At 45.1% G+C, this 26,301-nt stretch overlaps 1 protein-coding gene across 4 annotated transcripts in view; it reads right to left on the minus strand.

Moving 5' to 3' along the window:
* Positions 1-26,301, minus strand: part of ABHD2 (abhydrolase domain containing 2, acylglycerol lipase) — a 112,211-nt gene that overhangs the window by 6,219 nt on the left and 79,691 nt on the right. For all 4 annotated transcript variants that reach the window (XM_017517640.2, XM_017517653.2, XM_017517646.2 and 1 more), the window contains 5 exons: positions 14,474-14,657; positions 8,521-8,613; positions 5,757-5,867; positions 2,281-2,350; positions 481-565 (listed from right to left, as the gene is read on the minus strand). In XM_017517640.2, coding sequence (XP_017373129.1) covers positions 481-565; positions 2,281-2,350; positions 5,757-5,867; positions 8,521-8,613; positions 14,474-14,657 — 543 coding nt within the window. The remainder of the gene's footprint in view (positions 1-480; positions 566-2,280; positions 2,351-5,756; positions 5,868-8,520; positions 8,614-14,473; positions 14,658-26,301) is intronic.

Consider the following 26,301-nt stretch of genomic DNA (forward strand, 5'->3'; position numbering starts at 1 on the left):
CACCAGGCCCAGCTGATTTTTTGTATTTTTAGTAGAGACGAGGTTTCACCATGTTGACCAGGATGGTCTCGATCTCTTGACGTCATGATCCACCCGCCTCGGCCTCCCAAAGTGCTGGGATTACAGGCGTGAGCCACCGCACCCGGCCAAATCTAAATATCTCTTTACGTTGAACTCTCACACTTAAGGGAAACCTAAACCTGAGATAATTTCACAGAACATCAGGTGGCTCCCCAGAGCCCCATTGGCTATGGATATACATGACGGTCCTGTCTCATGCCCTGGGAGGGACACGAGGCGGGCCTGATGTTCAGGCCCCATGAGAGCCCGAAGACTTTCAGACCACACAGAACACTGACTGCAATGAGATGTCTTTCCCCACAGAGGCTGGCCTCCAGGAAATGACAGCATGGTAAAGTGGCAGAATTTACTGTGGCGATTTGCTGACCTGTTGAGAGGACAATAGAAAGAAACACTTACCTGAAAGAGATTTTGGAATGGTTAGAAGACTTTCATGCACCAAGGGATCATCAGCTGCATTAACCAGCATGAGAGGCACATAAATCTGCAACAAGAAAATAAAAGCAGAATTAAATTACCGATTCCCATTTTCAGACCCCATAGATTGAAGGCTCAAACTCACTGCTAGACATATTTTTGAAGCAAAGGAAAGCTGGTCACAGCTCAACAGGTGGAGTAAGGGTGCCTGGTATTCTCTGGCAGTGTGACAAGTTCCATCGGCTGCTGTGATTGCTGCTCTGGCAGCAGCCAAGTACAGAAGCAAAGCTTCCTGATGATCATCACAGTGTTTCAGAGTAGCCATGCCTTTTAGGAAACGACTTTACAATGAATTACGTATGTATTCAGTTTATATCACGGGAGGGAAAAATGAAGGGTACTCCACATTAGAAAAAAGAGATTTTCTAGAGAAATCTAGGCCAAGGCTAGACACAGTGATTCATGCCTGTAATCCCAGCACTTTGGGAGGCTGAGGTGGGAGGACTGCTTGAGCCCAGGAGTCTGAGATCAGCCTGGGAAACATAGCGAGACCTGTACCCTCATGTCTATTTAAAACACAAAAACAAAAACAGATCAAATCAAAATAATCTAGGTCAGGTGCAGTGGCTCATACCTATAGTCCCAGCTACTCAGGAGGCTGAGGTGGGAGGATCACTTGAGCCCAGGATTCCAAAGCTGCAGTGAACTATGATCACACCACAGCACTCTAGCCTGGGCAACAGAGCAAGAGATCCTGTCTCTTAAAAAGAAAAGAAGAAGAATCTGAAGGTTGAAAATAGGAGTAGGCTGGTGGATATTGGAAAAGCGTTGGCAGGGTTGCATTCAACATCCACTTTAGTAAAACAGCCATAGCCTCCTTTTTCATTTCAGTGGAGGTGGTACTGATGGGGAGAATCAGACGTTGGTGAACAGCCATATCGAGGCAGTGGGTGATTGTGCTACCCTGCAGGTCTCTGATGTTGGCTCTACACAGCTCAACATTCCTATAGTGGCTTAAATGACGACACCAAAGGCCTGATGCTGCTAAACTCAGAGGGATGGCTGGTCAAACAGCACAACTCCAGTTCCTAGTGATCTGCTTTACAAGAGAAAGGTGGGCCAAATCTACAGGTGGCCACTGACAAGGAGAAATGGGAAGTCCTGTGTGTGGATAAGTCAATTGTGCAAAGACAGAACGAGAGGGACTGGCTTGTTGGTCACTCAGGTAAAACAAACATGGAGATTTTGGTTGGCCAGAAACTTAATACACACAATGTTTATCGTAGCTGCTAAAAATGGCATTAATACAAACCAGTCTACCTCATTAACAGACATGCTCCTCATCACTCTGATGCAAAAACACATCTGTCTTACTCCGTGCTTACCAGACCATGGCAGGAAATCTGAGTTCAGTCTCGGGCACCATGGTAACAAAATACAGAACGGCTGGAAGAGGGTCCAGGACGGTGAGATACCCAGACAGATCTCACTGGTCTGGCAGAAACCAGACAGGATTATACTATCAAAGGAAGACTAGGGAAAAAGTGGATGTTGGAGCAATTTTAAGGGTTCTCACACAGCCGTGGGAGCACCCGAGTCTCTGGGCAGCTCTGGGATTAATGTATGGTAGTTACAGAGGGAGAGGGTCTGGTTCCATAAACAAATCTAAGCTAAAAACTACTGGTTGGAGCCAGAGTCCCACTGAGCTTCCACCAGGAAAATGTAGGAGGGCTATTTGCTGTGTTGTGTCCGAGGCTGATGGAGTGGCGCTGATTCACTCACCCTGTGCAGGTACCGCATGCAGCTTTCTTCCTCATAGTATTCCTTCAGGGAGTTATAGCCATGAAACTTCCTGAACATGCCAGAAAAAGAAAAAAAGGAAAAGGATAAAACATTTGTCATAAGATCAGAATGCTGAGCCGATTAGGGCTCCAGTTCCTCACGCTAACTTGTGGCATTGGTAGAGCAGACAGAGGCAGGAACTAGGCCTGAATGCTAAGCTGATTTTATTACTGTTCCAGATCCTACACTAACTCACCATATCGATGCAATGTATGTAGGTAGCAGGGTTTGGGGATAAGAGCACTGGCTTTTGGCATCTGGGTTCAAATCCTGCTTCGGTCATTTACTGGCTATGGGACCTTGGGCAAATGGTTCAACTTCCCTGAGCCTCAGCTTCTCCTGTATAAATGAATCTAAAGACAGGGCCTTCCTCAATGGAACTGTGAGACTTATGATGTTAAAGTGCTTACTAGCATCATGACCAACCCAGAGTAAAGACCCTGTAGTAATTGTTATCTATAGTAATTATTAGTGTATGTTACATCTCTTGAGACAGCATAAAACCAGATGTCACTATAGATATGGAGAAACTGAAATTCAAGGGCATTTACTAGGACTTTCAACAGAGTTCTTGGTGGAGTAACAGGACCACTGTGAATTGGAATAGAATATGTATTAGATAACAGAAACGAGACCGTCGTTCAAAGTTACCAATTCTGTCCATTTACCTCTGACTACTCTCTGTATCTCTGACTATGGAGCAATAGTCAGAGCTAAACTGGCATGTAACAAAACCTCTGGTGCTCAGCATGGAGGAGGAGCTGTAGCTCTGCTCTGCTCTGTGCTCCCAGAGGCCCAGCAAGGTTCAACCTGGAGCTCCGACACCAGGAGGCCTAGGCCAGAGGATTTCAAAACCTTTCTTTCTGACACAGTTTAGGGCCTCTGGCTTCTGAGTGGTGGGTCTTTCTGTTGGGATGGGTCTTTAAGCTATCTTGCCTCCCCTGAAGCTGTGGATCTCTTCTATTACCAGCCTCTTTTTTTTTTTTTTTTTTTTCCTTTTTAACTCAGGTTTATTTGCAATGGCTTATACAGGCCCAGAATAATGCCTCTTCCCATGACATCATTACATTTAATTATTTTCCCTAATCACAAAAGTAACACTAATTTTAAACAATGGAACAATTTAACATATAAAAAGTAAAAAATGGTAATCTTTACACACAGCTCCTGACTCTCACCTTCCTCGATGCTTTTTTTATTCCTATGTAGTAAATAATGTTTATAGCCTGGTATGCATTCCTTCTACTTTTCTCTATGTTCATATAAATACACACAAGAATAGTTTAAAAAAAGGCTTTGTTTGTTTGTTGTTAATGGAATCATATTATACAAATCTTGAAATTTACTTTTATCATTAATAGTACGTTGTGAAATTCCTCTAATCGATAGATAGAGATCTAACTTTTTTTTTTTAAGAACTAAATAACATGTAACAGTATGGATGTAAGACCATCATTTAACCAATCCTCTGTTCTTAAACAGTCACGCTGTGTCCAGTTGTTTTTTCTCGCTATCCACAATGCTTCAATTAACAATCAAATCTATATATGTTCTATTGTTTTGTTTTTTTTTTCCCCTTTATTTATTTTATTGCATTTTAGGTTTTGGTATTACCAGCCTCTTATCGACATCTCAGCCTGGGAATGATCTGGAAAACTCAGGCTGGGCTATTAGGGCCCTCTTAACAGGGAGGAGGCCAAGTGTAGAGATCATCTCTAAGAGGCCTGTCCTTGTGAAATCAGTTCCTTTGTGGAATCAGTAGGGAGGGAAAGCAATCCATCCCTCCAGTATTACTGGGATGGATCTATGAGGAAGCCACAAGACTGGTCATGATCATAAAACTGCTCCTATCAATCGCTATTAAAGAAGAAGGACTTCAGAGAGTGTTGAAAAACATTCTCTTTGGGCTTAAACAATTTAGGAGATAAATGGGAAATTTAATTTGTTTTTTTCTTACCAGACACCACAATAAAGTCACATACCTCATCTGAAGTGAGGGTAAGATTCATTTTTCACCTTCTGAACATACTAGCAATTTCCTAGTTTTCATTTCCTTTGAGAAACACTTAGCAGGCATATTTCAAGGTTACTTGGTGTAGGAAGGCCACTAAATTCTCACAAGGAAGAAAAGGAGAGATCTTATACCCTCAGGTCAATATCTGCCTGTTTATTAGATGAAGAATAATTGCTTGCTTTAAACCACATCTAAAGATATCAAATAATTTACTTTTTATTTTTAAGGGACAGGGCCTTGCTCTGTTGCCCAGGCTGTGATCATAGCTCACTGTAACCTCAAACTTATGAGCTCAAGTGATCCTCCTGTCTCGGCCTCCCAAATAGCTGGGACTACAGGTGTGTGCCACTATGTTTGCCTATTTTTATTTTTCAATTTTTTTGTAGAGACAGGGGCTTGCTATGTTGCCCAGGCTGGTCTCAAACTCCTCATCTCATGTGATCCTCCAGCCTTGACCTCCCAAAGTGCTGGGATTGCAGGCGTGAGCCACTGTTTCCGGCCTCAAATGATTGTTAAACGAAAAGGATCGGGTAAAGAGAATGATGTCAGAGGTCAATTTTACCTTTTTCAGTGAAGGCTAATCTCAATCAGAAACTACTGGTGCCTGGAAAGAGGGGACACTGTCAAGGCTGCAACCTCAGGTGCCTGGAGGACCCAGGCAGGTGAAGAGCAGATGAATGAAGTGGGCAGTATTTGCATCTTTCACTCAGAGGGGAGTCTTCAGGCCCCAAACAGAGAGGTTATGTCCATTTTGCTTGAAACACATAGCCTTCTTGGTCTATCTTCTGTTTTTCTATGCTTTTTGTTGTTGTTGTTGTTAATTTTGGGAAACGTCTTGCTCTGTCACCCTGGCTGGAGTGCAATGGCATGAACATTGCTCACTGCAGCCTCGACCTCCTGGGCTCAAGTGATCTTCCTGCTGTGGCCTCCCAAAGTGTTAGGATTACAGGCGTGAGACACTGCCCCTAGCCAGTTTTTCTACTCTTGTTAGAGACATAGAGAGGTAAAAGAAATATTTCCTTTGCCTTTTGCTCCACCGCAGAATGCAGACTGATGTGGCACCTGACGCTTGCCCCTGTGTTGAGGCAAGACAGGTGGGGTGAAGATGGCCCAAGCTCGGCCTGCGCACCCCAGCTTCCTGAATCAAGCTAACTATGCTATGCAGAAATACAGAATGAGCAGTAGGACCCTTTTCCTATTTTCCAGGAGAAACCAGAAATTTAAATTTTTCTGTACAATCTTGTGTTTTTAAACACTAGACACTTACTCAAAGAAAAAAAACAACAACACCCTTAACACTAAAGTGGGCAGAGCAAAGCACCAGTACTGGGAAGAGCTGGCCTGCAGCCTCCCGCCTGGCACCCGGCCCCAGCCCATCCCTTTCCTGTCTGCAGGGACACACCTCATCACATTGTCGTCAATCTGCATCAGGGATGTTGCTGTGTAGAGCCGGCTCAAGTCCGTGTCCTCCAGGCTCTGGGGTTTCTTAACATGGTCTCCAAAAAGAGCTTGCCTAGAGCAAACACAAAAGCAAACAGAGACTAAGATGTGGAGGATGAACAGCCAGGAGGCAGAGCAAGGTGGTCAGTTACAAATGGAACTTTAGCCCTTGGAACATCCCAGAAGATGAGCTGGTGCCGCTGACTTTTGAGTAAGTGCAGAAAGATGAATGTCAAAACCTTATTTCCCTTTTCAGAGGTACCCAGACAAACTAAAGATTGGGTTTGAGCCTAGATGAATATTAAAAACCTTCAGCTCAGGGGTGGGGGGCTCAAGATGGGCCCTGTGGTGAGTGGTGGGCTGTGGGCCAAGGCATAGGGGCCTCGTCCTTCCACTATGTCGACTATGTCCCCTTGGCAGAGACCCTTCCCCTTAATGAGCTGTTTGTGTTGCTTAACAAGGAAGACTCAGTGTGCAGGAAGGAGAGAAAAACAAACAAAAACCAAGGAAGACAAGGGTTAACCCATTTAGCTTTTGGCAAATCAACCACTTTCCAGTGTCTTAGATAAAAGCTAAGATCTATTCAGGAGAGCAATCATTTCTTTTTTTCCCCCCAACCCCCAAGTGGAACCAGCATTTCTATTATGAAAAAATCCATCTTGAGAGGATGACATTAGAGGTAGGGGTCAGAAAGTGCACTTCTGACCTCCCTTCCCAGCCAAGGGCTCTCATTCACACACCTGGAAGCGGACTGAGTTTGCCGAGGATGACCCTGCAGTGGGAAGGATTTATTATGGTAACTCGATATTCTGCTTCCACTCACAACCTCTCCAAAAGAAGAACACATTTCCATAGCATTTTTTTTTAGAAGAATATTGGGAAGATTATATACCTACTGGATAGAATTGAAAAATTCAAAGTTACCCTAAAATTTCTAAATGTTTGGCTTTTTGTAGCAAATTTGAAAAATGTAAATACTTAGAGTATACTCAAAAGACTCTCATAATTTGAACCTTCTATACTAACTACTATCAAGACTGGGTCCTTTAGCAAAACATATGTGCCCTGTGAGGGGTCACTTTCAACTCTAGAGGTATAAAAAGGCAGACAGAGGACTTGGACTTGGTGTCAAAGGCCTGGACCCACCCCTTTCTGCTTCAGGCTACAAAACCTCTGCAGTCTCCAGGCCCATCCAAACCTTAGCTGAGCCCCACGCACCTCTGTGCCCAACGCACGGCTTAATCTCAAACACGAGCCGAGTAGGAGCAGCTGATTTTCCAGCCAGCACAGGGGACATAAGTCTCCCTCTGCTCTCCTTCCTGACACGAGGGCACAAGGTCATGTCTGGCAACGTGGCAGCCTGATGGGGCCTTCAAGCCCAGCCTTGCTTAGGCGCAATGTGAATGCCCACCCACAGGAAGCCCAATCTGGGGTGTGAGGCCTGCTTTAACCACTGGAATAAAGAGAATAAGCAACTGATGATTTAGTTGGATTACTTTTCCTAGAGTGGTACAAAAATCCCCCAGATTTTTTTGAGTGCGCATATGTCTCAGGCACTGGGAGCAACCAAAACATTCTTAAGCCCTTCAATGCTCTCCAGTTTGGTTCTAGACATAGGATTTACAGAGGGGAAGCAACAGAAAAGCAACTTCAGCATGGATGAGTTGCCTTCACAGAAACAGAAGAATTGAGATGGACTTTAAAGGATGGGCTGGGTTCCCACCAGCAGAGAAATGGGAAAGCATTCTCAGCAAGGGGAGTAAGTGGTATGGGAGAGGCCAGGGGGCACGGGAGCCTCTCAGTAGCCTAGTCCAGCTACAGGGGATGAGAGACGTAGGGGAAGGAGGCAGAAATGTCAGCTATAATAATCATCATAATGAAAGTCATTACTAATATTTATCTGGTGCCATGCACACCAGCAGTGCTCTCAGCACTTGACAGGTTAACCCACCGCAGGATTCTGGGCTGGAGAGACAGGACTAGCATGAAGCCTACAAAGAGACTAAATCTCCAAGCAGGGAGGCACCCATACCATACTTCGAGCCTCCTGTCCCCCTGCTGCTTGGTCAGAGGCCCAGGGGCCGGCCAAGAATGAGTCCTGATCACCCAGGCACAGAAGCATCCTACAGGGAAGGTCTCCTCAACAATGACAGCCACCTTGGGATCACTCTAATTTGGGAAAAAAGGGTGTAGAAGTGGTTCCTTGTCTTAGATTTACTGGGAATTACACAAGCATCAGGCAATTTGGCAAATTCAGTAGCTTGGGACAAATTTCTTTTCCTTTTTTGTCAGATAGGATCTTGCTCTGTCACTCAGGCTGGAGTGCAGTGGTGCAATCTTGGCTCACTGCAACCTCCACCACCTGGATTCAAGCGATTCTCCTGCTTTAGCCTCCTGAGTAGCTGGGATTACAGGTGCCACCATCACGTCTGGCTAATTTTTGGTAGAGATAGGGTTTCACCATGTTGGCCAGGCTGATCTCGAACTCCTGGCCTCACGTGATCTGCCTGCCTCATCCTCCCAAAGTTCTGGAGTTACAGGCGTGAGCCGCCACGCCTGGCCAAGACAAGTTTGTTTCTAATCAAGTCACAAACGCGGGGAGCAGAGAGTGTGTACTACCCCTGCATTTTTTTTTTCCCTGAAGGAACAGGAGTCCTGGCTTTCCATGGCTCCCAGATGAGCTTAGGAAGGAACTGTCTCCTGAGAGAGAGCAGAAGGTGACCTACCTGTGCGAGAGGATGATCTTCTTCATGTTGTCGGCCATGAGGAAGTTGTAGAACCGCCGGCACTGATCCCACTGCATGAAGGTTTCCTGGGCCCTGGAAGAACCACAGCGAGTAAGGACAACTGTGGTGTGGGGGTGTGGGTGAGCAGCTGGGAGGGGGCTCTAGCTATGGGGCAAGGTGCTTGTGTGGAAAGGGCCAGCTTTCAGGCTGTGGCCTCTGCATTAAAACAGAGGCTCTAATGTGCAGTGCTCAAACATCTGTGGAGAAATCTATGGCGACACCAAGACAGCGCAGCAGAAGGGGATCTCGGGAAAGACCCTCTCTAGCACCGGAGGCTTTGTTAGGGTCTTCCTGACACTCTCTTCTAGCACCCGGGCCTTCTCTTTTTTTTTGAGACGGAGTTTCGCTCTCGTTACCAAGGCTGGAGTGCAATGGCACGGTCTCGGCTCACCACAACCTCCGCCTCCTGGGTTCAGGCAATTCTCCTGCCTCAGCCTCCTGAGTAGCTGAGATTACAGGCACGTGCCACCATGCCCAGCTGATTTTTTGTATTTTTAGTAGAGACAGGGTTTCACCATGTTGACCAGGATGGTCTCGATCTCTTGACCTTGTGATCCACCCGCCTCGGCCTCCCAAAGTGCTGGGATTACAGGCGTGAGCCACCGCGCCCGGCTAGCACCCAGGCCTTCTCTTAGTCACTGAGCCTGCCAGGATCAAGTCTGCTTCAATCGTCAGGTGAACGCTTTCTGTATCTAGCTTCCTACCTGGCAGGCCAAGTTTTTGGTTTAATAATAGGCACGTGGAAGGGGAGAGTGGGTGTGGAGGGGAAACCTAAAAAAACTTCTGTCTTGCTGATCAAGAGGTAAAGGAAAATCATTAACTGGGATCTCCTCCAAGTAAAACTATCTTTTAATTAGGCTTATGCCATCAAAGAGGCAAGGAAAGCAGGAGTGCCAGAAGTTCCAGGCATGGCTGGCGGGCTGGTCCAGAAGCATGCCTGCCTACTGGGCTAGTGTGTGATTGGCACATACCAGGTGGCTGTGAGGGCCACCTTCTAACCCTTGAGTGGTGGCACTTGGCAGGTAATGTTATCCCTGTTTTCCAGAGTCCAGGTTCTGCAGCAGTCCATGGAGAGGGAGGAGGCAGCACCACCAGCCCTGTCCATGTGCTTCCCCAGCCAGATTTCCATGCCCACACAGCAAGTGAACAAACACGTTTTATTATTTAACTGTCTCCTGTGCTGGACATGTGGATTATTTCTAACTTGGCACTGTAAGAGAGTAATCCTCCAGTGGGGCAAAACCAGGACCAGACCAGCCCCCAGAGAGAGGAAGGGGGCAGGGTCCTAGGCAGGCTGGCCAAGCCCAGGACAGGGCTCCCCCCTTGAACAGTCAGGCCTCTGGGAAGAGGGATGGTGGAGCCTGTGGACCCAAAAGACCTAGCCAGAAGGTTCTGCGCTGGCAGTTGGTTGCCCTTCAGGGACAGAGCCAATCTGTAGAGAAGTCATCACCTCCAGCCAATTCAGCTTAAGAGTGTGAGCACAAGAAAACCATGTTTGTACCACACAAGAGGTGGGCCAAGAGTTTTTGGTACCTGCCAGGCTAGGCTTTGTTAGTTCCATTGGGGTAGAAGAATGGGGCAGAAAGATGGACTAGGAAAGGGATGGCCACCTACCAAGCCCCTTTCTTCCTTAACAGAATCTTTCCCCTTTTACAGGATGTACTTTCACAGGAATCAGCTAGAGTCAAAGAGTATGAAAGAGTATGCATATGGCGCCTCATTATTCTGATAAAAAATTAACAACAAAATAAACAAAAAGCCCTGCGGCACTAAGGGCAACCGTGGGGTCAGGTCGACATCACAAGCCAGTGGTGGAAGTTGAGCTGTTTCCCAGGTTGAAGTTCTGTTCACAGAGTCTCACTTAAACGCTGCGGTTTCCCCCTCTTCATTTGATTGTGATTCAAAGTTACTGATGGCACAAAGTGACTATATTTTACAGCTTTCAACTATAAAAACAAACTTTAGGAAATTCCCAGTCTCTGGGGGAACTTTACGAATGATAACATTTGCTTTTGTCATAAACTCATTTCTAGCCTGGAATTTGCCCATCAAAAGCAAAAGAGATAATACCCCCCATATTTGGCAGGAAAAGTGGTACCTGCCTCTGTCTCAGGCAAGAAGGCCTTGTTCAAAGAACTCTAGGATATTCAGGTGGCCAAGTCTTAGTGGCCCAACACATTCACTTAGCCAGGAGGATAAGTGCCTTTCAGGAAATTCTAAACGCTTCTCTGATAATTCCTCTACATATTCACTTAGCCAGGAGCATAAGAGCCTTTGAGGAGGTTTGAAATGCTCCTCTGATAATTCCTCTAGTGTCCTATAAGGCAGTGGTCATTGGGACTGGTTTTATGGAAGATGGCTTCAGGATGATGCAAGCGTATTATATTTATAATGTACTTTCCCCCTATTATTATTATAATACATAATGAAATAATTATACAACTCACTATAATGTAGAATCAGTGGGATCCTTGAACTTATTTTCCTGCAACTAGACAGTCCCATTTGGGGGTGATGGGAGACAATGACAGATCATCAGGCATTAGATTCCCATAAGGTGGGTGCATCCTCAATCCTTCATATACATGATTCACAGTAAGGTTCACCCTCCTATGAGAATCCAATGCCACAGTTGATCTGACAGGAGACGGAGCTCAGGCCATCATGTGAGCGATGGTGTGAAGCAGTAAATGCAGATGAAGCTTCACCCACTACTTCCCTACTGAGACCTGCCCACCACTCACCTACTGCTGCGTAGCCCAGTTCCTAACAGTGGTTTGGGACCCGTGCTGTAAGGGGCTTCTGCCCCTGGTCTGGGCCCTGTGCTACTGTCCTCCTCACCCTCACCTCCTTCAGAAATCCCTCCTCACTGACCCCTCTACTTGACTGAGGACCTCCTCGGCACCCATATGCCTAATGTGTAATATGTTAGTAACATGCATTTGTTGGTTTGTGGCTTTGTAGCTATCACTCTATCATCTTAAGTGCTGTGACATCCTCAGATACAGAGACTATCTTTTATACCCAAATGCAATAAAATGCTTTTTAGTTTTATTATTGGTCAATTCTGCAACGTAGGATTGTTAAGGGCTTTCTTGGGAAAGAAGAATTTATTTTACCTGAAACCAGACCAAAAATGCTTCCCTCCCCATTTTCTTTAAGCTCCATGAGGGAGGGAATTTAGTCTGCCTTGTTCAGGGCTGTGTCCCCTGACCTAGGAGGATGTCTAACCAGAGTCCCGGGGGTGGGTTGGCAGCTGTTTATGCTGAGGGAACGGGTTAAAGCCTGCTGGATGCCTAGTGATTTCAGGGCCATTTGTGTTCCTCTTTCAGTGGTTCAGCACATGGTAAAAGGTGAGCTAGTTTAGCAGCAGCTAGACTTTGCTAACTACAGCAAGCAGGTAGCTGGCTTCTCTTTGCACCTTCGGTGGGCTCTGGCTGGATAGGAGGTGAACTACAGGAGGAGAAGCCAGAGGGAGGGGCTTACTGAGGAAGCAGGACTCCAGGCTCAGCTAGGAGAGATTTACCAGACGCATGAACTCTCGTGCGGCCCCTGCAGAGGCAGACAGGCCTCCCAGCTCCACCTCGCAGCCGCCACCATCCCAGTGCCGAAAGGCTCACCGCCCTCAAGCCTTGGCAGGAAAAAAAAAGTTATACTGGTTTAAAGTAAGGGACTGAGTTCCATCTGTTCCATAGACCTGGTTTAAATGCTGAGGGCACCTGAGCCTTGCACTGGCACACACAGGCCAGCGGTGTCTCTCTGACCTGCTGCCAGTTCCCATAGGCAGGGCCGCATGATCAGCCTGGACGTTAGTTCTCTGTGCTCCAGAGGATAAAGTTGAAACTTGCTCCTCATTGCGTGAGGTTGGTGAGCCAATAGTTAGTTATGTGTATGAAACCCTCTGAGGTCTCAGGGAAGGGGGTGTGTAGGCTATGTCTGCAAAATGTAAAGCACCTCACAGATTTTAGTTTCCTAGCTTCTTGAGCCTTCTTTACCTTAGTTCACTTTAGTTTGTGATGTCAATCATGTGCTCTTGCTGACAGCAGATGGCGCTACTGTAGCGAAATGAGATGAAGCGATTGTCATTTCAGATTTTGTGCGTTGAAAAAAGAAAACAAACGTCCAAGCTCCCTTGGATCCTGGGGTAGGCCCCTTGCTCATGTCTTTCTTATCCAAGTAACTGGGCCCGATAGGACTTTGGTTAAATCTGGTTACACATGGCTATGAGCTGGGAGTTGGATATTTCTAGTCACACCAAGATAAAGGCACATGTCCTCTCAGCTGACTCCCCAGTGTCCAGAGGAATGAAGGAAGAGATTCCTGGTAGGAAGATGGGGGACTATGCTGGTCCTGGAACATGAGAGCTGGAGGGGCCACTGAGGTCACTAACCCCAGGGACTGCTAAATGTGGCTAAACATCAAAAGTCACCTATGAAATGTGTCCAAAATGCAGATTTCTGGGGTTCCAGTCCTCCAACTTCATGAATCAAAATTTCCAAGGGTGGCCCAAGAAACAGAATTTCTTTCTAACATGATCCTCCAGTGATTCCTTCTGAAGTGAGGCAGTCACTAGTTCACCGGACTGGTCTTTGTGATCTGCAGATCTAACCCACCTCCTTCATTTTACAGCAAATGATGATGATGACAATAATGAAAATGAAGAGTGGCTTATGTTCTGTGTGCTGGGCACCGTTCTAAGCACTTCATATGCATTAACTCATTGGACTCTCAGTGGTGCTATGAGGAAGGTACCCCTTATTATCATCATGCCCGTATAGCTGGCAAGGAAAACCGGAACCCAGACCTTGGCTCTGGGACTCAGGAAGGGTTTCATCAGAGATGTTTCTGTCTGTTGTGGGTACATTTAGATCATCTTTTTTGGCCAGCTTTAAGCCTCATAAGGAGAGGCTGAATCCTGGGCCCACATTGTACCTTTTGGGTATGCTGGCTCTAAGATCCAGTAATATGTACTTTTAGAAATAATATAGCCTCTATCCATCAGAAAACAACAAGGTATGTTTAAACTGCAGCATGAGATGTACAAGTGAGGCAAAAAGGACAGATTCTTTGAATAACGATAATAACTGTTTGGCATTAGACTGGAATAATAGGGAGGTGTTTTCAAACTTTCTTGTGTTTAAAATTTAATTTTAGAATTTTTTCTGAAGATTTTAAATAACTGGTTATACTCATTTGTAATACAAAAGACACCATGAAGAGTACAGAAAAAAAAAATGAATGTATTTGAAGAGCCTGGAGAGGTGTGTGTCTATGGTGTGAATGTGGTGACTCTCGAGAGACCTGGGACAGCAGTGACCTTGAGGGGAATCAGAGCAGATGACCACACCCTCCTAGGACTCATCCTGTGGGGTATCTACGGCAGGAGACTAAGGGGTGGGAGAAAGCTTGACCCGGTAGATCAGCTCCTTTGTGATGATGTTTGGGATGCCTGAGAGAGACAAGCAATAAATGATTTCTACAGATCCCTTCCAGGTGCCATCTGAGACTCAGCTCTTCCTCAGGAAGGAAAAATCTGGGATCATCAAGCCCAGCTTTCAGATACCAGCTTGCCAGTCTCCTGTGCTCTTTCATTAACCCACGGTTCTATAAAACTCCTGAAGCCTGAACAAATTAAGTCACCTCACAGAGATTCCCTAGGGAAACAGCAACTATCAAAGGGGGGTTTGACTTCTCCAATTACAGATCTGATCCCAAAATGCAGCTGCACATCCTGGGCTTACGGGGTCTGATGGGACAACTCCAATGCATGATATGCAAACAAAACAAGGTGAGTCCAAGACTCAGAAACTTCCACTCGGTTGGCCACAGTGTTCCCCGGTCTTCACGGACCAGTGTGCTGTGCAGGCCCTGATGGAAGGCAGAGATGACTCACCTCAGTGCACTGTACCCCTGGCACACACTGACGCAGCACAGGACCTTCTCTTGGTTTGCCTGAGTCTCCCCCAAGTATTTGCACACGATGTTACCACCCAGGCTGAAGCCCACGACGACGAGCTGGGTCAGGGGATATGTCTTCTTGATGTAGTTCACCATGGCTCCAAATTCCCAAGTGCAGCCTATGGGCAAAAGGGTGAGGTTGCTCAATCATTTCAGGTGCAGCGTATCTGGAGAAAATTCAAGCTGGAAGGCTACTAAATGGGTGCCAGTATGCTAAGAGAGAGAAAAATATATACGTGTATATATCCATGTGTGTGTGTAGGAGGGGAGAGAGAGACAGAGACACTCAGACACTGCTCTCTGGCTCTCCAGAGAGTGGATCCCAGATGCGCCTTGGGATAAGAGGAAATGGCCTCAGCAGTGCCCAAGAGCAGAGGTACTATGTATCGAATATACAACACTTCTTAAAAGGTAGGTCACAAGAACCCTGTCTAAATACTTATGGATATCAAAGCAGATTTCAGGGTATGCAGGAGCACATATGTGCACACACAGATTTAAATAAAAGCAAGACCAGCCTGGGCAAAATGGCGAGACCTCGTCTCTACAAAATAAAAAAATTAGCTGGTGACAGTGGTATGTCCCTGTTGTCCCTGCTACTCAGGAGGCTGAGGCAAGAGGATCCCCTGAGCCGGGGAGACAGAGGTTACAATGAGCTATGATCACATCCCTGTACTCCAGCCTGGGTGACAGAGTGAGACTCAGGCTCAAAAAAAAAAGTAAGTAAATAAATAAATAAATGCAAGAGCAAAATCCTTTGAGATTAGCTTCCTAGGCTATAAATTGGGATGCTATACCCATGTGTATGATGATTCATGGTGTTAAGAAAAGTAGCAAGTGGATGTTATTTACAGGATCTTCTTGTCAGTGTTGAAAAGGAGAGGAAAGAGGAACTTCAGTCTAGAGGGACTGCCAGGATGCTCTGAGGATTAGGGTAAAACGTTCTTGGTGACGTAGGGACAGGGTGCCAAGGGAGGCAGGCTCATTCAAAAATACACAGAGAAGAACTCTGAACAGAGAGGGTGTTTAGGCCTTGTTTGCCCAGGAGGGACGATCTCAGCTGGTGTACGCTTGGGAAGTTACTGAAGCTATGTTATGTCTCAGCAACTTTGCTAAGAGGAGGCGGTGAATGGCATATATAAGTGAAGGGATTCATCACATCCTTCTAAGGCCCAACCCCAAACTCTGTAGGGAGCCAACTTAAGATCTTACAGGGAATGTTAGGGATGTCAACACAAAACACACACACAATAGACTGGTATGAGAAGAGTACGGATTTACAATGGAAACAGGAGTTGCCGACTTTGGCATCCCTAATAGAGTTGAACAGTTCCTTCCCTAATCATCAAGGCATGGGGGACACTATCATTTGAACCTGGGGTAAACTCCCCTTAGACCCGTCTTCCTTTTGTAGTAGGATGTAGCCCAAACCAGGCCGGCACAACCCCATGCAGTTCTTAAGCTGCATAGCATCACCTGGAAAGGGCGTTAGAAATGAGCATTCCTGGGCTTCAACCCCAGAGAAGCTGATTCTGTAAGATGGGGGCCAAGCCCAGAAATCTACAGTGAATTTGTTTTTGAGTAATTCGTGCCCATGATAGAAAATTCAAATGCTGTAGAAGATGGTGTGAAAGGTAAGTCTCCTATATTCTTTTTTAAAAAATACCAGTGGTAACTCATTTTTTCCCTTTACAATATGTCTTGCGATATTATGCATCCATACACTCGAAACTGCCCTATTCTTTTTACTTTTATTTTAAATGGGGTATAACATGCCTACAGGAAAATGTACAATCAATGAAGTTTTACACATCTATACCCATGGAAGTACTGCCCAGATGAAGATGCAGAATATTTCTGACACCCCTGGCGGCCTCCTCATGTCTCCTCCCAGACAACAACCCCTATGCTTTTGACTAGTAAGCACAATCTGGAAGTGCTGGGGGCTCCCAAGGCTTAGAAAGGGCTTAAGCAAAAGATGCTTAAAATGAAGGGAAAAAACTGGGCCAAGAGCTGCTTCCTCCTAAACAGCAGGACCCAGGCACCAACTCTGAGAAGCAGCTGTCTCCCTCTCCAGTGACATAGTAGAGGATCCAGTTGCCTATTTTTCTCCCTCTTGCACCCAGCAGACGCTGGGGCAGTTTGCAGTCTTCAATAAAGAATTGCTGAAGTGAGTGGATTCTGATGACAAAGCCCCTGAATGGGTCCTGAAGACAGGGAAGAACAAAAAGCTGGTCAGGAGGGACCTTCAACTCTTCATTTTGGAATGTGAAATGCCAGAGTGTTGTCCCCACTGAAGTCAGATTCATTCAAGTTTCTCTTTTCATTTTTTTTTTGAGACAGAGTCTTGCTCTGTCACCCAGGCTGGAGGGCAGTGGTGCAATCTCGGCTCACCACAACCTCTGCCTCCCAGGTTGAAGTGATCCTCCTGTTTCAGCCTCCTGAGTAGCTGGGATCACAGGTGTATATCACCATGCCTGGCTAATTTTTATATTTTTAGTAGAGACAGGGTTTCACCTTGTTGGCCAGGCTGGTCTTGAACTCCTAACTTCAGGTGATCTGCCCGCCTTGGCCTCCCAAAGTGCTGGGACTACAGGCGTGAGCCACAGTGCCGGGCCAAGTTTCTCTTTTTAAGAAGGTAGCAGTGGAAGGAATACTATGCCTCCAGGGAATGCTGGATTTCAAAATGAAGCTGTGATGTAAAAAAGGGGATGTATAGACAAATAGCTGAGATCACAATGAGCAATTAGCTGATATCAGCTTCTACACCATGCAACAAATAAAAAGTTTAGAAATCCCATTGGAGACGTTTGTTCACCTCCCTTGGGCCATTACAGACCCTGAGAATCGGGCCTTAAAGGAGCAGCCTGGCCTCATGGCTAAGGGAAAAGGCTCTGTGGCCAGACGGCTTGGGCCTACCACTTAGTGGCTTCAAGTGTCCCCAGCTTCTCTTTGATGACAAGTAACCCCTGTCTGTATACAAGGAAAATCTATAGCTTTCAGGCTCCCTCCTGGAGGCTTGCAGTGCACAGGAACAGGATGAGGCCTGGGAACGGAAACTTCCAACAAACAGCCCAGGCAATTTTTATAGTGAGGAAACTGTGCAAAATATTGTTACCCTGGGTATGTTACCAAACTCTCCTAGGTCTGTTTCATCATCTGTAAAATGGAGGTAATAACAGTAAAAACTCCATAGAGTCGTTTAGAGATCTGCATAAAGTGATAAACAGCTTAGATCAGGGTCCACAGCATAATAAGCATTCAGTGTTAATGGCTATAACTGACTCTAATTATTTTTTCTGTTAAAAATATGTAAGTATACCCATATTTATAGCAGTATTATTCACCACAGCCAAGAAGTGGAGCCAGCCCAAGTGTGCCTTGATGGATGAATGGATAAGCGCAATGTGGTACGTGTATACAATGCAGTATTACTCAGCTTTAAAAAGGAAGGCCATCCGTCACATGCCACAGCATGGAAGAACCTTGGGGACATTACACTAAGTGAAATAAATCAGTCGCAAAAGGACAAATACTGTAGGATCTACTTATGTGACAATCCTGGACTAGTCCAATTTACAGATGGAACATAGAATGGTGGTTGCCAGAGGCTAGGGAGAGGGGATAAGGATTTTGTTTAATGGGTATAGTTTGTTTTGCAAAATGAAAACTTCTGGAGATTGGCTGCAAAATGATGAATATACTTAACACTACTAAAATGTACCCTTAAAAAATGGTTAGGATGGTAAATTTTGTGTTATGTACATTTTATCACAATTAAAAAAATAAACAAGAATGTAGCTTATCTACATTTTAGGGTTTCTCTAAAGTAGTGTTCTTCAACCTGATTGTACATTAGAATCATCTGGGAATTTTTTTTTTAAGCAGGAAAAATATTTATTATAGGTTATTTAATGGCTTACAGAATCACCGAGAGAGTTAAAGAAGCAGCCTCCAAGCCAAACACCTGGGGATCTTCTCAAACCACCATACTAATGCCTGGGCCCTCCTCAGCATAATTAAATCAGAATGTCTGGGGTGGGATCTGGGCTTGGGTGTGCTTTTACAAGCCTTCAGGTGCAACCAGGACTGTGGAGCACTGCTCTAAGGAACAAGAATCTCTCCAGCTCAGACCAATATAAGACGGCATTCTTTGAGTCACCCTCTCACCTGCCTCTGGGCCACCCCTTTTCATACTCCCTTTCCTTTCTACTTGCAGTAAGCAACCTTCACAGATGGGGGTGCTGCTTAGCCTTTTGGAAGCTTAGCCTGGTAGCAGCTTTCCAAATATTTCCTCAAAGCAAGGCTTCCACAGGTAAAGTGCATCCCTGTTCAACACAACTAGGTGCTTCCTGTGGATCCACTAACGCCTAACAAAAACAAACTTTAAATCCTTTAAACATATGTAATTGCTTTCTGGTAATCTTTCCTGTAAAGAGCGAACTGGAAAAGCTGCACGCAGGTTAAATATCACTGCAAGAATGATGCTCTAGCTCAGTGGTTCTCAAAGTGTAGTCCCGAACAAGCGGCATCACAGCATTGCCTGGGAACTTACTCAAATGCTCATTCCTGGGCCTCACCCTGAACCCATGGAATCAGAAACTCAAGGGGGTGGTGCCTAAACAGAGGGCTTGCTAAAATGAGCTTGCAGAGATTCTGATTCCATTGGGCTGATTGGGCTGAGAATTTGCATTTCTAACAAGTTCTCAGGTGATGCTGATGTTGGTCCAGAGACCACACTTTGAGAACCATTGTCCTAGTTGACAGGAAAGCTAGATGAAATCTTTAATTTTCTGTTTCTTTTTTTTTTTCATGAGACAGAGTCTCAGTTCACTGCTACCTCCGCCTCCCAGGCTCAAGTGATTCTCCTGCCTCAGCCTCCTGAGTAGCTGTAATTTTTGTATTTTTTTTTTTAGAAGAGACATGTTGGCCAGGCTGGTTGAAAACTCCCGACCTTGGTGATCCACCTGCCTCGGCCTCCCAAAGTGCTGGGATTACAGGCATGAGTCACCATGCCTGGCTTCTTTTGTCTTTTAAAAGTGCAGCTCAAAAAAACACACATGAAGTGTTTATCACTCACAGTTAAATAAATGCAAGTTAAAAATGACACTTAGAAATCATTTTCCACTGCCTATGTTAGAAACGATGAAGTTTGCCGATACCCAGGACTGGAAGGAGTATGAGTAACAGGCCCTCTGTCCATTCACTGATGAGGGAAAATACACTGGTTAGGCCTTGGAAGGCAATGTGGTAACATCTATTAATGTTTTCAAAAGTACAAACCTTTGGTTTGGGGACTTCTGCCTTTGGGGACTTTTTATTGCATACGTATGTAAACATGCACATGCAAGAATATTCATTGCAGCATTTTGCTGTTTGTAGCAGCAAAGGTTTGAAAACAACCTAAATTTCCATCAGTAGAGAACTGGTTAAATGAGGCACTACACTGCTGTGAAAAAGGGTAATTATAGCCAGGGCGGTGGCTCATGCCTGTAATCCCAACACTTTGGGAGGCTGAGTTGGGTGGATCATTTGAGGTCAGGAGTTCAAGACCAGCCTGGCCAACATGGTGAAACCCCATCTCTACTAAAAATACAAAATTAGCCAGGCAGTGGTGGCATGTGCCTGTAGTCCCAGCTACTTAGGAGGCGAGGCAAGAGAATCACTTGAGCCTGGGAAGTGGAGGTTGCAGTGAGCTGAGATCGTGCCACTACACTGCAGCCTGGGTGACAGAGTGAGACACTGTCTCAAAAAAGAAAAAAAGAGCCGGGCTCAGTGGCTCAAGCCTGTAATCCCAGCACTTTGGGAGGCCGAGGCGGGTGGATCACAAGGTCAAGAGATCGAGACCATCCTGGTCAACATGGTGAAACCCTGTCTCTACTAAAAATACAAAAAATTAGCTGGGCATGGTGGCGCGTGCCTGTAATCCCAGCTACTCAGGAGGCTGAGGCAGGAGAATTGCCTGAACCCAGGAGGCGGAGGTTGCGGTGAGCTGAGATTGGGCCATTGCACTCCAGGCTGGGTAACAAGAGCGAAACTCCGTCTCAAAAAAAAAAAAGAAAAGAAAAGAAAAAAAGAATTAACCTAATCTGACATGGAATGGCTCTGAGCCATCTTAAGGGACAAAAACAAGGGGCGAAACATCGGGACTGGCACCCTCTCCTGTGTTTGCTTGGGTTTTATGGGATTACATACACACAAATCTGATTGAATATTCACTGGAAAATTGTAGCAGACGTTGATTTCTTGGGGAGGAAAACGGGGTCTAGGGTAGGAAAGAGATTTGGTTTCACTCATTGTATGTAGCCTTTGAGACTGTCTGTTTTTCCCATGTGTATTCATTTCTTTTTACATATGAATCTAGCCAGTTTTAAAATCTAGCAAAAAAAATAAGGGGGAAAAAAGATGTTTAAATTTCCATGGGCCAGTTTTGATTATGCTGAAGACACTCAACCTATCACTCACATTGGAGCAATGGTTTGTGCTGGGGACATTATCTGCCTGCATAAGAAACAGTACTGAGAAACTTAGTTTAAATTATTACTAAAATACTTACTTCTCCACCACTTCCTAAGGTTTCTGCCTAATTCTGTCATCTCTTGGCTAATTATATCTTTATGTTTTGTTCTAACATTGAATGAGCCTCTATTAGATTATAAACTCCATGAAGCAAAGATATTCTGGGTCTTGTTCACCATTGTATCTCTGAGGCCAGATACTTGATGGGCACTCAATCAGTGCTACCTAAATGAATGGATGAAAGAACAGATGGACAATGTTCAGCCTCTCTGCTAGGAACTTAAACACAGACAAGGATACAGATTTAAAGACATAAAATGACTTGTCCACCTTCACATAGTGAGTAGGACCATGTCTACTCAAAGTCCAAAACTGGACTCCAGACCACGTCTAACCCCAAAGCCCAAGCCCCTTGCCTTATATCACAAATCTACTTAAGTAATAGTACTGCAGAGATTTATGTTTTAATTATTAAACATCTTACTCCCCCCAACCATTTGATTCCTTTTAATATTTTTATTTTTTTATTCTTATTTTTGAGACAGGGTCTTGCTCTGTCTCCCTAGGCAGGTGAGGTCACGGCTCACTGCAGCCTCGATCTCCCCATGCTTAAGACATCCTGCCACTTTAGCCTCTGGAGTAGCTGGGATTACAGGTGCATGCCACCAAACCCAGCTAATTTTTAATTTTTTAGAGATGGGGGTCTCACTATGTTGCCCAGGCTGGTCTCAAACTTCTGAGCTCAAGCGATCTGCCCACCTTGGCTTCCTTTCCCAAAGTGCTGGGATTACAGGTGTGAGCCACTGTATCCAGCCTTGATTCCTTTTAGATCCATCTATCATTACTCCGGTTTGAGACTAATTATTTGAGACTTAAAGCAGATGTTCAGATGTCATTGGGACAGTTCCAAAACTCAGATTTGCTACACTACTGAGGAGCAATTATAGCTAATTATGTAGCATTTTGGGAGCCTCAATTTAATTAAATCCAAACACATCTGATCTGGATAAAGGGCCAGACCTGCTTGATGTCAGACAGACCGTTATATGTTCTGTGAAGAGATGCCACCTCTCCCATGCAAGGGAAGGGCAAAGACATGGTGCCCAGTTCCAGGATCAGCTTTCTGGAAGATTCTCCTGGGATCTCCCCTGACGTCAGTTACCAACCACCTGCAGTGGCTGGGAGCCTCTCCCTGGCCTGTTATTACTAACAGCTACATGAATCTGTTTTTAAATGAGGTTCTATGTATTTAATCCTTATGGGATTAGCACTAGGTAACAAGATTTAGATGTATCATTTTGCTGCAGCTTTTTAAAGACGAGATGAAATCTGAAACACTAGCCTGGCCTTAGAGAGATGACTATTACAGGGCCATTTTGGAAAGGCAACCTGCTGGGAACAGGAAAGACCCCTTACACCTAAAGAGAGATAAGGCAAAGGCTGCTTGAAAGCTACTATTTCAACAGTCACTTCCCCAGATGACACTCGCATGACTAAGTAGGCTAAAATATAGGGACCCAGAGACTTTGTGTTCCTTGTGGATGGAGACTCTGAGTCATCTCTGTATGTTCCATGCCAGGCATGGGCCTGGCACCTGTGGGCGTGCCACAAAATGTCAGGTGGATAAGAAGGAAGTTTGAGTCATGAGGAATGAAGGCACATGGTACTAGTCAGCATGAGTATGCAGGGGACACGAAAGAAGTACTTGAATATCTTTCCCACTAAGTTTAACCTAAGAGAAAAATATAGTTTGGCTAACAACATGGCTCGCTGACAGGTGGGCGGTTAGGGGCCTAGCAGCCCCTGTCGCTTCCATAGTAAAAGTATGTGAGTCATTTCTTTTCTTTTCTTTACTTCTTTTTGTTTGTTTGTTTTGAGGCAGAGTCTTGCTCTGTTGCCCAGGCTGTAGTGTAATGGTGCAATCTTGGCTCACTGCAACCTCTGCCTCCCGAGTTCAAGTGAATTCTCCTGCCTCGACCTCCCGAATAGCTGGGATTACAGACACCCGACACCACACCTGGCTAATTTTTGTATTTTTAGTAGAGACAGGGTTTCGCCATGTTGGCCAGGCTGTTCTTGAACTCCTGGCCTTGTGATTCGCCCACGTTGGCCTCCCAAAGTGCTGGAATTACAGGCGTGAGCCACCACGCCCAGCCTTATGTGGGTCATTTCTTGAAGTCAAGGGGAAACTATTGTAAAGTTGAGTCATCCAGGAAAACAACAGGTGCAGAAATAAAGTTAGAGCCCCTCTGTGCTATCAAATTAGTTGGCCTTGTCCTTATCTCGAAATAAGGAATTTAAAAAATGAGTGTTTTCAGCTTTGTTTCCCCAAGTATAGAATGCCTAAAACTGCCCTCTTATGGCTAAAGGTTTAAGTGTTCAGATATCATCCTGAAAGTGTGGAACTCATCACTGCCTGGCCACTGTTCTGCTTTGGATATGACTCCCTGACACACTTCCTAAAGCTCCTGGCCCCTGGCTCTCAGGAGACGATTTGCCGGGTGTTTTTACTACGATGTCTGAGCTTCTGCAAACTCACTACCTTCACTTTCACAATCTCTTTCTCTCTTCACCCCTCTCTTCCTCCTCCCTTCCCATGGTGCCCTTCTGCCACTACAAAACTCAGCAGTTTAATGCAAAGGCAACACAATTCATAACTATGAATACAATCCAAAATTGAGTCTGCAGCAATGAAAAGGGTAGATATGAGAAGCTTATCAAAACATCTGTGTTTACAATCTAATAGAATATTGTAAGATTTACGTAGTAAAAACCAAATAGAAGTTCCTTAAAAATCACTGCCTGAAACTCTTCCGGTGAGATGTCTTGGATCGTGGGTGGTCTCCACAGCACGCTAAAGGAGGGTAACCCTACATCCTAGTCTCTCCCAGAGTCCTGGAATTTGTTGTTCTGATGCAGTTATTGATAAAGTCCCTTTTCACTCTCAGAAGTGTCTCAATTGGAATGCGAAGTTACCTGGAGGCCTGGGTACAGGTTCTCCCTCCCCTCTAAGACTGAAGTGCCATCCTCTAAGCAAGACCAAGTTTCTGACCTGACCTTGAGGTTCCAAAAGATTGTTTGGATGCATGTTTGTTTGTTTTAAGAGATAGGGTCTCACTCTGTAGCTCAGGCTGTGCAATGGCATGATCACAGCTCAATGCAGCCTTGAACTCCTGGGCACAGCTTCTGGAGTAGCTGGGACTACAGACATGTGCCACCATGCCCAGCTAATTTATTTTTATTTTTTGTAGAAATGGGCTCCCACTGTGATTAAAGGTGTGAGCCACTGTATCCAGCCCAAAAAATAATTTTTGTTTTGTTTTTGAGACAGGGTCCCACTCTCTCGCCCAGGCTGGAGTGTAGTGGCACGATCACGGTTCACTGCAGCCTTAATCCAAAAGATAGTTTAAAAAACAAAAAATTTCCTGTATTAAACCCGGTTGGACATAAAGTGTTCCTCCACCAAGCAAGAGAATACAATGCTGTGATTTCAGGTACTTCCTCACAGCTTGATGTCTAATGCCAGAGAGTCAAGAGTTTAGAAATAAGGGAAGAGCCTACTTCTTCCCTATTTAAACTCACAGGAAAAAGCAATTTAAATATTCAAGGCCATTTTCAATGCCAAATGCCTCAGCTTGGTGTTTTGGTGGGAGACGGGTGCTAAGTTCTTAGGAGGCTCATGATCCTAAGGGACTCAGTTACCTCAGGGGGGCCAAAGCCAGGTTATTTTTATTCCTTTTCACTTGACATAGAAGATATTATTTTTAATCCTATTTTTTTTTATCTCTTTAAATCAAGGTCAAACTGATAAGATCCTTGTTACTTGGCTCTTAACTTTCTGGTCATAAAACTTCAAGATATAAAGGTATGATATGGAGGCCAGAATAACCACAAGCTGGGAAATTCTGGTTTTCAGTTTATTCCTTGGCTAGTAGATTTGATCTACCTCTACTTTGCTCTGAACATGAATACTGGACTGTCGGGATAAGGCACTTGGCCAAAGAGAGACAGAAGAAGCAGAGTGCTTCCTGAATTCGCTGGTCCCCTATAGAATCACTGACAAAAACACTCATATGGCCAATATTGTCTAGTTTAGAAAATTAGCTAAGTCAATAAAGAGTGAGCCAACATGTCTACGGCTGTAGTGCTCCAATTAAAGATTAGGCTCTTTACAATAAACACACTTCAAGAAAATCTTTATGACTCCTCCATCTTCCCTTATTTCCAAGTGGTATTGACCTCACCACATGACAGGGTTGTTTACCTGGCCTGACTCAGCAGAGTAACCTATTTCTTTAAAAAAATTTTTTTAGAGATGAGGCTTTGCTATGTTGCCCAGGCTGGTCTTGAACTCCTACCCTCAAGCTATCCTCCTGTCTTAGTCTCCCGAGTAGCTGAGATTACAGGCACCTGCCACATCGCTTGGCACAAGAAGAAATTTAAGACAGTTTGGTAAACTTTACTCTTGTGGGTGCTCTTCACGTTTATTTTTGCTCAGGTTAGCTAATGTCATTAATCTATCAAAAGAGACATATTTAATATTTTTCAGTTTAAAGAATTTATGAACTATACAAAAGGAAGTAGTGAGGAATTTTTTTTTTTAAGTATAAACATTTTGGCCAGGCACCATGGCTCACGCCTGTAATCCCAGTACTTTGGGAGGCCAAGGCTGGAGGATCACTTGAGGTCAGGAGTTCGAGACCAGCCTGGCCAACATGGTGAAACCCCATCTCTACTAAAAATACAAAAATTAGCTGGGCGTGGTGGTGTGTGCCTGTAATCCCAGCTACTCAGGAGGATGAGGAGGCATAATCAATCGCTTGAACCCAGGAGTCAGAGGTTGCAGTTAGCTGAAATGGCACCACTGCACTCCAGCCTGGGTGACAAGAGTGAAAATCCATCTCAAAAAAAAAAAAAAAAAAAAGAATAAACATCGTTTAGAAGGTTAAAACATAGCACGTACTACAATGAAAACATCTTTCCAGTACCGATTTTAAGAGCTGGCTCTGGGGGCAATGGATGCAGCAAATCACCACCATAGCACGTGTATACCTATGTAACAGACCAGCACGATCTGCACATGTACCTCAGAACTAAAGTATAATTAAAAAAAAAAAAGAATGGGCCGGGCGCAGTGGCTCAAGCCTGTAATCCCAGCACTTTGGGAGGCCGAGGCGGGTGGATCACGAGGTCAAGAGATCGAGACCATCCTGGTCAACACGGTGAAACCCCGCCTCTACTAAA

The sequence above is a fragment of the Cebus imitator genome, unplaced genomic scaffold (assembly GCF_001604975.1).
Source record: "Cebus imitator isolate Cc_AM_T3 unplaced genomic scaffold, Cebus_imitator-1.0 Scaffold19, whole genome shotgun sequence".
NCBI classification, from domain to species: domain Eukaryota; kingdom Metazoa; phylum Chordata; class Mammalia; order Primates; family Cebidae; genus Cebus; species Cebus imitator.